General features: G+C 48.3%; 1 protein-coding gene across 1 annotated transcript in view; it reads right to left on the reverse strand.

Annotated features, from left to right (window-relative positions):
* Positions 1–13,004, reverse strand: part of LOC119595078 (myosin heavy chain, non-muscle-like) — a gene marked incomplete at its 5' end in the record, with an annotated part of 102,725 nt that extends 89,721 nt beyond the window's left edge. Inside the window, 1 exon segment of the mRNA XM_037944223.1 lies at positions 12,848–13,004. Within this exon segment, the coding sequence (XP_037800151.1) occupies positions 12,848–13,004 (157 nt within the window).
* Between the last annotated feature and the right edge of the window lie 241 nt (positions 13,005–13,245).

The raw sequence follows: 13,245 nt of genomic DNA on the forward strand, positions 1-13,245 counted from the left end.
AGAGGAGAGGAGAGGAGAGGAGAGGAGAGGAGAGGAGAGGAGAGGAGAGGAGAGGAGAGGAGAGGAGAGGAGAGGAGAGGAGAGGAGAGGAGAGGAGAGGAGAGGAGAGGAGAGAGAGAGGGCGCCACCAAAGAAGTGCCACCTACGTCAGGAGCACAGTCGAACTGTTGCTACTTATCCTAACCGTACCAGGATACACCAACGTCCCCCCCTCCCCTCTTCTTCATAGCCCCACCCACCGCGCACTCAATGATCTTCTTAACCACCGATAGTGGACTAGAGGGAGAGGGAGAGAGGGAGAAAGGGAAAAAGAGAGAAAAGATATATAGAAATAGATAGGAGAAACAAAGGAAAGGAGGGAGGGAGAGGGGTAGAGAGGAAGAGGGGAGGGAAGGAGGAAGAGAGAAATAGACAGACAGAGAAAGAGACAAACAGACAGACAGAGAAAGAGAAAGAGACAGCGATAGAGACAGAGACAGAAACAGACAAACAGACAGACAGAGACAGACAAACAGACAGAGACAGACAAACAAACAGACAGCAGACAGAAAGCGAGAGCCAGAGAGGCGATGACGACAGCGGTCAAGAGGCGGAGCCGCCGCCGGGACCGTCTCGTACGGAGACTGGCTATTTATAGCTTGGTATGTGTAGCCTCCCCGGCGCCCAGGGGTGGGGAGGGGGGTGGAGGAGGAAAGTGGTACGGAGGGAGAAGGGATGCTGAGAGGGCTAAGGGAGAGGAAAACGAGGGGAAAGTTGTGGGGGGGGGGGAGGCAGAAGGCATGAGAGGAGGGAAGAGGGATGTAGAGAGGGTGAAGGGAAAGGGGAAACGGAATAAGAGTAATGGGGAGAGAAAAGTGGTGAGGGGAGAGGGGAGGGGAGAGGGAGAGGGGAGAGGGGGAGAAGGCCTTTGAGGAGCAGGAAGTGAGAGGAGGAGAAAGGGACGTTGGGAGAGGAGTGAAGAGCAGGTTGAAGGAGAGAAGAGGTGGGAAGGAAGGGAGGGAAAGAGAAGAGGTGGGAAGGAAGGGAGGGAAAGAGAAGAGGTGGGAAGGAAGGGAGGGAAAGAAAAGAGGTGGGGAGGAAGGAGAGGAGAGAAGTGGACAGGAGAGGGGAATAAGGCGTGTTTCTTCAGCATCTTCGAAAGAGGTGGGGGAGGAGGGGGCGGGGGGCGGGGATGTAGGCGTTCCTTCTTCCACGGGAGGGGGGAGGGGGGTAAGAATACTGTTGCTAGGAGTGGCAGGACTGGAAAGGAAATAGAAAGAGAAAGAGGGGAGAAAGGGAGAGGGAGTAGCAATGAGAATGAAAAAGGATGGGGCGAGACAAAGAGACAAAGATGGAAAGAGAGACAGAAATAGAAAGAAAAAAAGAAAAAGATAAAGGAGAAAGAAAAATAGAAAAAAGGCGAGAGAAAGGCGGTAGAGATAAAAAGAACGAGAGAGAGAGAGCGAGATAGAGATAGAGAGAGAGAGAGAGAGAGAGAGAGAGAGAGAGAGATGAGAGAGAAGATAGAGAAGAAGAGCGAGAGAGAAGGGAGCGAGAAAGACGAGAGAGAGAGAGAGAGGAGAGCGAGAGCGAGAGCGAGCCTCGACTGCACCTTTCTGCCTGCACGAGCACCCAGTGAAAGCTTGCCTCCAGGTCGCTCAATTAGCATAGTTATGACGAGCAGGTCCCTTCCTTCCTCCTCAAAGTGGTTAGTTTTTGCATCGATAAATATAATTTACATCTAAATGTGTAAAACTCGTAAGCGTGTGGGCGTGCGTGCGTACGAGCGAGAGAGCGTGTCTGCTTGCGAGTGTGCGTGTGTATGCCTGTAGTGTGCTTGTGTGTGCGTGTGCTTGTTGTGCGGATTGTGTGTGCGTGTGCTTGTTGTGCGTGATTGTGTGTGCGTGTGATTGCGTGTGTGCGTATAATTGCGTGTGCGTGTGATTGCGTGTGTGCGTATAATTGCGTGTGCGTGTGCGCATGCTTGTGTGCGCATGTGCTTGTGTGTACGTGCGCATGTCTACAAACATCAAATATCTGAGCGGAATCGTAACTAAATTTACTTTCCTACACTTTTAATTACGTCATCAACCCTCAACGCTAACTCTTTTAATCTCAAATGCAAAATACAAAGCTACGCACAAACATTGCAACCAGATATCACCGTGCCTGCAACGTTGCATGCAAGCCGATGCACGAAAGCCCATCCAAACCCCATCCTCGGGCGCAATGCTTCCCGCATTCCAAGGAAACCTCTAATCTCACTCAGCGCATGCCTATCCATCTCTACTTATCTTATTTTATCTTTCTTTCGTCATTTCTTCCTCTCTTTCTTATTCTCCAATCTCTACCTTCTTTTTTCCCCATTCTCTTCTTCCTCTTTTATCTCTTCTCACTACTTTTCCTTCATTCTTCTGCTCTCTCTTCTCTCCTCATTTCCTCTTTTTTCATTCTTCCTTCCTACTCTTCCTCTCTCTACCTTCTTTCCCTCTTCCTTCTTCTTCATCATTCCCTTTTCCTACTTTCACCCTTCTCCTCCCTATCTTCCCTACCCTTCCTCACTCCTTCTCCCTCACCTTCCCCTCTTTCCCTCACCCTTCCTCCTCCTTTCCCCTCACCCTTCCTCCTCCTCCGTCTCCCTTCCCTTTCCTACCTTCGCCCCAATCCTCTCCTCGGAACACCCGTGGTCACGCCGCCCCAGAAGGAGAACCGCCCCATCAAGCGCCTCTCCGCACGCCCTTCCACGCTCCCGAACGCCTCTTGAATTCGCCCACGAGAAGGAAGAAAAAATAAAGGGGAAAAGAAGAAAAATAATAATAATAAAAAAAAGAAAGAAAGGCGAAACAAGAGAGAAGATATAAAAGAAGAAAAAAAGTAATACTGAGGAGGGTGAGGTCAAGGAGCGAAGGGGAAAGGGCGAGGGCGGTCCCTCTCCATTACCATCCCCATTACATGGCACCCAAAGGCCTAAGTGACTTATTAGCATTAGGCATAAGCGGCGATGCTCCGGTATTAGCTCGTGTAAATACAGGGCGTTAAGCATATGCACCAACACCTAATTTCACCTGTAGTAGATAATCATAGGGTATGGGCACAGGTAAGGTGTGTGCTAGGGAGAGAAGAAAGGGGTGGGAGAGGGAGAGGGGGAAGGAGAGTGAGTGAGTGAGTGCGTGAGTGAGTGCGTGCGTTACTTACGAACGGATGTACTCTTCCAACGAGTGACTTCAACAGTACAAACTGACATGATCTCTCATCCAAAAAGGAGAACATAAATACGCAACTTCCTCTCCATCAAAGGAAGACTAACAACCGAAGAGGAAAACGCACGAAAACCCACCGGGAAAGGAAATCCACGCCATCAAAAGTGGCTCAACTCAAACCGCCATCATCTCTCATGACAGACAACACGCGATGCCGAGGGGGGAAAAAAATTGCTGTCGATTTCCTGCTTATCTCTCCGTCGCCGCGATCGCCGCCACAAGCCTTCATCGCATTACATGACGTCACAGCACATCACAGCACATCAACAGTCGCGACGGCGGAGTGACATGCGATATGACCGGGAAATGACACGCTGGCCGGAGCATCTTCTCAATCTATCAGAGGAGTTTCGTTTCGCTCGCTTTTCGTCCTCTGAGAGAATGACAGACAGACATAGATATATAGACAAAGACAACAAATACTCTTCCCCTTCACCATATCACCCTCATCCTCTCTCTCGCTCGCTCCTCTTCCTCATCCTCCTCTTTCATGCACCTCTCCCCTTTCTCCCTTTCACCACTAACCCCTAACCCCCCCCTCCCCCTCTAATCCCTTATCAGGAGCCTCTTGCCAGGACGGTCGCCCCCCCCCCTCCACACTCCGCCCTCTTCCTTCCAGGCGCGTCACGGTTCAAGAGGCGTCCCTTGGAAGGGTGGTGGGGGGTGGGGGAGGGGGGTGTGAAGGAGGGGGAGGGATGCCAGAGGCGTCCTTTGAAAGGGTGGTGGGGGGTGGGGTGTGTGAGAGAAGGGGGGGGATGCAAGAGGCGTCCTTTGGAAGGGGGTGGGGGTGTGAGGGAAGGGGGGAGGGGATGGAGGACCTCCCTTACTCGACCCTCCCTTTGCGCCCTTGTCCTCTCGTGGGATCATCGTCGTCGAACCTCTTACTAATTATTCCTAATATTTATATAAAAAAAAAATCCGAATCCCCCATATACACCACAAACTAATAAACTACAACGGTTTCTGTTGCGACTAAAAATAAGAAAATAAGCAAATAAATAAATAAAAAATAAATAAATAAATAAATAAATAAAATAAAACGAAACGAATGAGCAAAAAAAAAGGGGAAAAAAAAGTTAAAACACAAAACACAACATTCGACGATTAAGACCAGTTTGCACATAAGCTAATCTCTCCTAAAACGGACCACCACCTTCTTCACCATCTCCGGCGTGAGTGGCGGGGCTCGCCGAACCTGACGAAAGAGGGCTTTACGGCCTTAGTAAAAGAGCGAAAAAAAAATCTGCGAAAGAAGAAAGAATATACAGAAAACACGACGGGGGCTAAAAGTGCGAATAAGCATACGAAAATATACAAAAAGGAGCCAAAAATATAGGAAAAAATACAAAGATGAAAATACGAAGGGGGAAAATGCACCTCAAGGTGAAAAATACGATTAAAAAGCAATCGAAAAAAAAAAGAGTAAGGGGGGAGGGGGGACTAAATTACCCGATTAAGACCAGTTTTCGAACAAGCTAATCTCCAACTGAAACCGAAAGAGATCACTGCCACGTCCGTCGTGAGTGCCGCTCTCTCTTGCGACTGACACGGGGGGAGGGGGGGAGGGGAGTAGAAATTTACGATTTTTGCTTAAAACGAAAGAGGAAGAGGGAGGGAGGGAGGGAGGGAGGGAGGGAGGGAGGGAGGGAGAGAGAGAGAGAGAGAGAGTGAGAGAGAGAGAGAGAGAGAGAGAGAGAGAAATGTATAAATGTATGTATGTATGTACATGTACATGTACATGTACATGTACATATACATGTATATATATATATATATATATATATATATATATATATATATATATATATATATATATATATATATCGCCGATTAATTATCTATTATGCCTCTCCCGACCAACCAACTACCCAATTACTCAACCACTCAACCAGCCCACCGGCCAACCAACCGCCACACCGCCCAACCACCCAACCATTCAACCCCCCAACTTATCAACCAATCAACCAACCGCAAGGCCTTAATCCCCCCTCACCGAACAGCGCGAGAAAACTCAGCTACAAATTTGGCAGATCGCATAAACGCCAATCAGTGAGGGAATTAAATGCAGCGAGATGCCACTTAGGCGGATCGGGAGGGGGGGGGATCGGCAGGAAGAATTGTGGGGAGGGGGAGGAGGGAGAGGGGAGGAAAAAGAGGAAGGGGAAGGGGAGAGGGGAGGAAAAAGAGGAAGGGGAAGGGGAGGAAGATGGGAAAGAGAGAGGGAAGAGGGCGAGGGAAGGAGGGGAGGAAGATGGAGAAGAGAAAGGGGAGAGGACGAGAGAAGGGGGGAGGAGGAAGGACGGGGAAGGAAGGAAGGAGGGAAAGGAGGAAGAAGGAAGGAAGGGGGGAAGAAAAGAGGGAGAAGGGAGAAGGAAGGGGAAGGGGAGGGTGGAAGGAGAGAGGAAGAGAAAAGGAAAAGGGGAAGGGGCGAAGAAAGGGAGAAAGGAAGAGTGGTTGAAGGTAGAGCATGGGGGAAGAAAGAAGGAGGAGAAGAGTGAGGGGAGAGGAGGGGAGCGGGGAAGGGATGGAAGGAGAAAGGCTGACAGGAAGAGAGAGAGGAGGTAAATGGAAAGGGAATCAACAGGTGGGGAGGGGATTCGCGCGGAGACAAATGCTGGTAGAGGTAGATGAGGGAAGCCGGCTCTTTAAAGGTAGAGCTAAGGCGGGGGCGGAGGTTACGTCGGGCCTTAGAAATCGCCTGTTATTGTAGCGAGTAAAGCTGCGGCTCTCTCAGGTAGTCGAGAGGGGGAAAGCTACCGGTCGATTTTTGTCTCGGTCTATTTAGCGCACCTCCCTTCTTCTCGTGCTCTTTCTTTCCTCTGAGCTGTCTCTTCTAATCCTCTCTTTCTCTCCTCTCTTTCATCTCTCTCTCTTCTCTCTCCTCCTTTCTCTCTCCTCTTTTCTTCCTTTTTCTCTCGCATCCCTTTTCTCTCCTACTGCTTTCGCCTCGTCTTATTCCTCTCTCTTCTTTCCTCTCTTTTCTCTCGCTCTTCTCTTCCACTATTTCTCTCTCCTCCTTCTCTCCCTCTCTTTCTACTCCCATCTTTTCTCTCTCTCTACCCATCTCTCTCCTACTCTCCTTCCTCTCCCTCTTCTCTCTCACCTCTCCTCCTCTCCCTCTCCTCTCCCTCTCTCTCTCTCCTCTCCTTCTCCCTCTCTTCTCTCTCCCTCTCCTCTCTCTCCCTCTTCCTCTTCTCCTCTCTCTCCTCTCTCCCTCTCCTCTCTCCCCCTATCCTCTCTCTCCCTCTCCCTCTCCTCTCTCTCCCTCTCCTCTCTCTCCCTCTCCTCTCTCTCTTCCTCTAGAGGGGATTTTAACGCGTTCCAGGTCAGGAGCTGACATGACGGAACAAAAAAGCAGAATGAAAAAAAAGGATAGAAAAAGTAAAAACAATTACATGAGGGTACTTATCTGCCAATTTGCATTCCGGGCGACTTGGAATGAGCTTGGGCAGATAAAATGCCCCAGAAACAAGGGACGTAAACAACAATCGCGCTGAAAAATCTTTTCCAAATTCCAGATCAACGTGATGTGCATAAAATAATATTGTTCTGCTCGCGTACAACTCTACGGCGCATCGCGCCGCATTTCAGATAGGCTCGTGCAATGGCAAAGAAAGTCTATCCAAAAACGAAGAAGAAAAAGAAAAATAGTCAAGCAGACGAAAATGCCACTACTTCTCCACCCCTTGCTTAAAAAAAGAGAGCCAGCTGTTTCCTTACAGTTTTAATCGCTCCCTTATTTCCATGATAATGCCTGTCAAAGATAATTACGCTGCCACTGTGACGGTGCATGACAAGTCCCCTAGACAACTTTACCCCATACAAGACAATCTGCTCCGCTACGAACGAACGGGGGGGGGGGGGGGAGAGGAGGAGGAGGAGGAGGAGGAGGAGGAGGAGGAGGAGGAGGAGGAGGAGGAGGAGGAGGAGGAGGAGGAGGAGGGGAGGAGGAGGAGGAGGAGGAGGAGGAGGAGGAGGAGGAGGAGGAGGAGGAGGAGGGGGGGGGAGGAGGAGGAGGAGAAGGAAGGAGGAGGAGGAGAAGGAGGAGGAGGAGGAGGAGGAGGAGGAGGAGGAGGAGGAGGAGGAGGAGGAGGAGGAGGAGGAGGGAGGTGGAGATGGAGATGGAGATGGAGATGGAGATGGAGATGGAGATGGAGATGGAGATGGAGATGGAGATAGAGGTGGAGGGAGGGAGGAAGAGGAGACATCTATTTGACCGAAAGGACGGATGGATATCAAGAAACCAAGCGTTACTTCATATCTCTAGTTATTTCATGATTATCATTATTCATCTATCGTTATCATTTAGTCATTTGAGCAGAGGCGCTGATTTAATTGCCACTTAGTTATTTCATAATTATTGTTCATCAATCATTATCATTTAGATATTCATACTTATTACATGTACCCTATTTTTTTCATTCATCATTTTATTTATGTTTTTATATCTCAATCATTACTATCCATCTTATTTACCTATATATTTATCTATCATTAGCATTGTATATCCTTATGTGTAAATTCATACATATAAATATAAAATAACCACTACACATATACACACACACAAAAGAAGAAGAAGAAGAAGAAGAAGAAGAAGAAGAAGAAGAAGAGAGAGAGAGAAGGCAAGAAAGAAAAAAAGAAAAACGGCAGAAGAAAGAAAGGAAGAGAGAAAAGGGAGGAAAAAACAGCAGAAAGAAAGGGAGAAAAAGAGGAGAAAGACCCAAGAAAGGGAGAAAGGGAAGAGAAAGACAAAAAGGAAAGGGGAGAATGAAAAGAGGAAACCCGAAGCAGAGAGAAAGGAGCCGGCGGGGCAACGTGTTTAAAGGGAACAGGTATGCGTAGCGGCGTCTCGGCCCATAGAACAGCCCACAGAACAGCGGTGTAGCGACAGTCCTTTAGCCCTTATTAGGCCACAGCAGGTGCCCGGAGATGCGTTCCTAGCACTCACACCACACGAGACAACCTGAGAACAGCATTTGCTACATGTCAAACACCTTAAGAAAAAAATTCTACTAAGACTTCCTTCTATCAAGCTATGAAAGATAAAACACTCACGCCATCACCTCTTCGTAACAATACGCCAAATCATATAAAATAAGTGAAAGAAATCTGTACTATCTCTACCACATGGGTCCCCTTACCATGTGGCTTCTGCGAATCTTTGCAACACTGCATAAATAAGTGCAAGTGCAAATTAGCATCCTACTTCGTACCTCGTACTCGATACTAGCACGCAATGATGCAATAAACGTAAAGACGACTTTTTCTGCACTATAAACTACACACACCAAAGTGCGCTTACAACTATTTACAAACTGAGACTTTATTCCTGTACTGCGACAACTTTAAACTGTAAAATAAATTACATGTTTCACAACTCTCCACTCCCGTACTATACAACTGTAACTGTACCATGAACTACACAACAACGCCGTACCTTCACAATACATACAACACTTCACTCTTACTTTATATTCGCGATAACGCAAGGAAATCTTCCTCCATTCAGTTTCTCGATACGACTTCTTGATCCGTCTCTCATCGTTCCATTATTCATGTCTCACCGATCGCTTGACCAAATGGCTATATCTATTCATCTCGACCGCATATCTATCGATCGATCAGTATTCACAGCAGAGATGCTTCTGTAGGCCTACCTTGCTACTTCGATGAGCCGGGAACACGAACTAGTCAACACGCTGACACAACCAAATTTGGAAAGCAGACACACTCACAGGCACACGCGCTATCTATCCCTTCACTTCTCTATCCCTTTATACGTATATATCAATCTTTTAATATCTCCCTTACTCCATCCATCTCAGAAATTATTCAGAAGGAGAAAGAGATGGTGTTGGAAATAAATTAATTAAAGTATGAATTAATAAAAGGAGGGAGAGGGGAGAGGGAGGGAGAGGAGAGAGAAAGAGGAGAGAGGAGAGAAAGAGAGAAGAGGGAGAGAGAAGAAAGAAAGAGACGAGAGAAAGGAGAGACAAGAGAATGAAACCATGTGACAGAACGAAAGACAGACAGACGAGCACACAAGGAGAGGGAAAATCTATTGCCCACAAGCAAACGGCCACGGGGGACACAGTACATCTGATAACATTGCAGAAGACATCCGCAAACGAAACTACAACCACTTGCCCTCCCCCACCCACCACCATCCCACCATCACCACCTCCCTTACATTCCCCCACCATCCCCAACATCCTCCCATCTCCCCCTCCCTTCTCTACCATAGCTCCCTCCCCATCCTCGCTACCTCTCACCACCACCACCACCATCCCAAGCTCTCCTCTCCCCTCTCCTCCCCTTCCCCTCCCACCATCACCCCCTCCCCACCACCCTCCCCCCTCCCCTCCCCCTCCAATTCAACAGTTGACTTCTCCGACCTTTCTCAATGAACTCCCTACCCGAGTAAGACCTCAAATTCAAGATTTCCGGACAAATTCTCAAAGGCATCTGAAGACCTCAAAGACGCATCGCATGTCAAATTCTTAACACCGGATAAATTCTAAAAAAAATCAAGACCGAAGAAATTCTTTCAAAACTAAATTCTCAGACACTTCACAGATTCCTAGCGCTTCTGGTTTCTTAAATAATAATAATAATAATAATAATAATAATAATAATAATTCTCAAGACTTCGGATAGATTCTATAAAAAAAAATTAATTAATTAAAAAAATAATAATAATAACTAAATAATAAATACAACCACCAACACGCCTCGACTCCCCAAGACAAATCCTCAACACTTCCGGCTCTCCTGATACAGGTTAAAGAGAAAGCGATTTCTTTCTCTCCTCTCCCCTCCCCCCGCAACCTGTGCTAGGTCAACCCGAGTCAGATTAAACGGCCGAGACCGCTGGAGAGACCAGAGTCATGCTACTTTTACTGAATAAAAGCCATGTAATTATCATTTACTTTATTATAATTAGCATATATCTCCTTCTAGTGAGCAAATGCCGAAATGAAAAAAAAAGTAATGAAAAAAAAAATAATAATAATAATTCACAAAACCCCTACGCTTTTCTTTTAATAAGCATATACCATTATTAACAAATCACGGTAATGACGGTTTTGCAACTTGTCAAAGATAACTAGAATTTCATTACTTTAGCCTTCACGCAGAACAAAATTTTCGGAGACAATAAAAAAGCAAGATATCTCCTTCAGTCATGTACTTCGGGAGTTTCATTTCCCACAAAATCAAGAGTCGTGCGTGCGTGCGTGCGTGCGTGCGTGGCTGGCCGAAGTCCTATGAGCCGAGTGCCCAGTCGGCCGATGACAAGACCGATTAATCAAAGCTACCTCGGAGTAAGCGACCCGCCACTTAAGCAGGTCGGGTCCCAGCCACACCCACGATCCCTGTGTGCAAGATGTGCAAATGCGAAAACCGGTAGAGAGAGAGAGAGAGAGAGAGAGAGAGAGAGAGAGAGAGAGAGAGAGAGAGAGAGAGAGAGAGAGAGAGAGAGAGAGAGAGATACATTATATTGCGAGATAATGACTTCACTTAAGACGCACAGTTCTTCTAATCGATGGGGTGCACGTTAGCACATACCGCCCCCTCTCTCGTCTGTCATATTGCTCATTCTCCTCTGCATCATTGTTGCCATTCACTTTCGCCTGACTTTTCTACTCATTTCCTCTCTTCTTCCTCATTTATCCACGTCTCTCTCTCTCATTCTCTCTCTCTCTCATTTCGTCTCCAGTTCTTCATTCTCCCTCTTCTTTCTCTTCCTTGTCCTTCTCTGTTTTGACAACTTTTTTCCCCTTCCCTCCCTCCCTCCATTCTCCCCTATCTCCATCCCTTGGTCGCTCTCCATGTACCTATCAGCTTCCTTAACTTTTTTTTTCCCTCCTGCCTCCCTATCTTCCTTCCTTCCTGCTTCGCTATCTCCCTTCCTTCCTGATTCCCCGCCTCCCTTCTCCCGCGCCCATGTCCTCTCTGCCACCTCTTCTTTTTTCGCCACCCAGGCCTCCATACCTCAAATTCTCCCTTGCCTATCTACCTAATTATCTCCCTGTCTACCACGCCCTAAATTTCTCCTCGCCTCCCTTCGTCTCTACCTTCCTACACCCCCCCCTTCCTCTACACCTCCCTCCTTCCATTCCCCCTTCTCTCCCTCTTCCTCCCTCCCATTCTTCTTCCCTCTATCCTACCCTCCTGCTCACTGTCCTTCCCTCCCTTACACCCTTCCACTACTTCCTTCCTTCCTTCCACCTTCCCTCCCTCCCAATCACTTTTCTTCCCTCCCTTACCTCCGTTCTTCCAAGCCTCCCCCACTCTCTTCTCCCTCCCCACCTAGCCACCCACCCACCCATCCACCCTCATTCCCCCCCATCTAGCCACCCACCCACCCTCCCTCCCTCCCTGTCTCCCTTCCTCCCTGACCGTTCGACAAAGAAGCGCCAAATGTACACAAACTGGAACTATGACGTCACGGCTTTTCTTGCAACCAGGCCAACACCCGGAAATACCAGGGGGTCGAATGGGAGTGGAGCCGAAGAGGGGGGGGGGGGTAACGGATGGTAGGGGGTGGGGGAGGAGGAGGAGAATAAGGAAGAATGGAGGAAAGGAAGGAAGGAAGGAAAGAAAAAAGGGAGGTGGGGGGGAGGGAGGGGGAGGGGGAGGGAGGGGGAGAGGGAGAGGGAGAGAGGGAGAGAGAGAGAGAGAGAGAGAGAGAGAGAGAGAGAGAGAGAGAGAGAGAGAGAGAGAGAGAGAGAGAAAGAGAAAGAGAAAGAGAAAGAGAAAGAGAAAAAGAAAGAGAGAGAGAGAGAGAGAGAGAGAGAGAGAGAGAGAGAGAGAGAGAGAGAGAGAGAAAAAAAAGAAGAAGAAAAAAAGAAAGAAGAAAGAAAGAAAGAAAGAAAGAAAGAAAGAAGAGAGAGAGAGAGAGAGGGGGGGGGGGGGGGCATCGGCAACTAAGGTTCTACAGCCTTGTTATCAGGGTCTTTTTATACCATCGTAATTGGAGTCTCAAAGTGGGCCGTTCATTCGCGTTCTTGACTCTTGTTTTACAAGAGGGAGTGAGGAAGGGAAGGAGGGTGAGAAGGGGAAGGGAGGGTGAGAAGGGGAGGGAGGGTGAGGAGGGAAGGGAGGGTGAGAAGGGGAGGGAGGGTGAGAAGGGGAGGGAGGGTGAGAAGGGGAGGGGGGTGAGAAGGGGAGGGAGGGTGAGGAGGGAAAGAGGTGAGAGGGGAGGGAGGTGAGGAGGGGAGGGAGGGTGAGGAGGGGAGGGAGGGTGAGGAGGGGGGGAGGGTGGGAGGGGAGGGAGGTGAGAAGGGGAGGGAGGGTGAGAAAGGGGGAAGGGAGGGAGGGAGGGTGAGAAAGGGAGGGAAGATGAAAAGAGGAGGAAGAGAGGGAGAAAGGGAAGGAGGGAGGGCGAGACGAGAGAGGAAGGGAAGGAGGGAGGGTGAGAAGGGGAGGGAAGATGAGAAGAGAAGGAAGGGAGGATGAGATCAGGCGCAAGGGGGAGGAGCAGAAAGAGAGAATATGAGGGGATAATGGAACGAAGGAATGAACACACACACACACACCCGCGCACAAAAATCTGAAACGACAAGCCCAGCCGCCCGTCGAACCGAACGCCCCGTGACACCTACCTTGCAACATGGACCTGTAGGCGCAGTCTGTGATGGCGAAGACGTGCGGCGGCATCTCGTGGCGCTTCTTGCCCTTGTACATCTCGATGACCTTCTCCGTGTAGATGGGCAGGCGGCGGTAGGGGTTCACCACCACGCAGAAGAGGCCGGAGTATGTCTGTGAGGGGAAAGAGAGGGGTCCGTTAGTTTTTTTCTTCTTCTTTTTTAAGAGATAGAAATACCTTATATATATATATATATATATATATATATATATATATATATATATATATTATATATATATATATATATAATATATAAGAGAAAAATTATTTTCATTTAAAGAAAGTGGAATCGTTTTTTCCCATCCAGCTCGAACACAAACGGAATGGGAAAATAAATTGCCCTTCACCTGAAGA

The sequence above is a fragment of the Penaeus monodon genome, chromosome 35 (genome assembly GCF_015228065.2).
Source record: "Penaeus monodon isolate SGIC_2016 chromosome 35, NSTDA_Pmon_1, whole genome shotgun sequence".
Taxonomy (NCBI): domain Eukaryota; kingdom Metazoa; phylum Arthropoda; class Malacostraca; order Decapoda; family Penaeidae; genus Penaeus; species Penaeus monodon.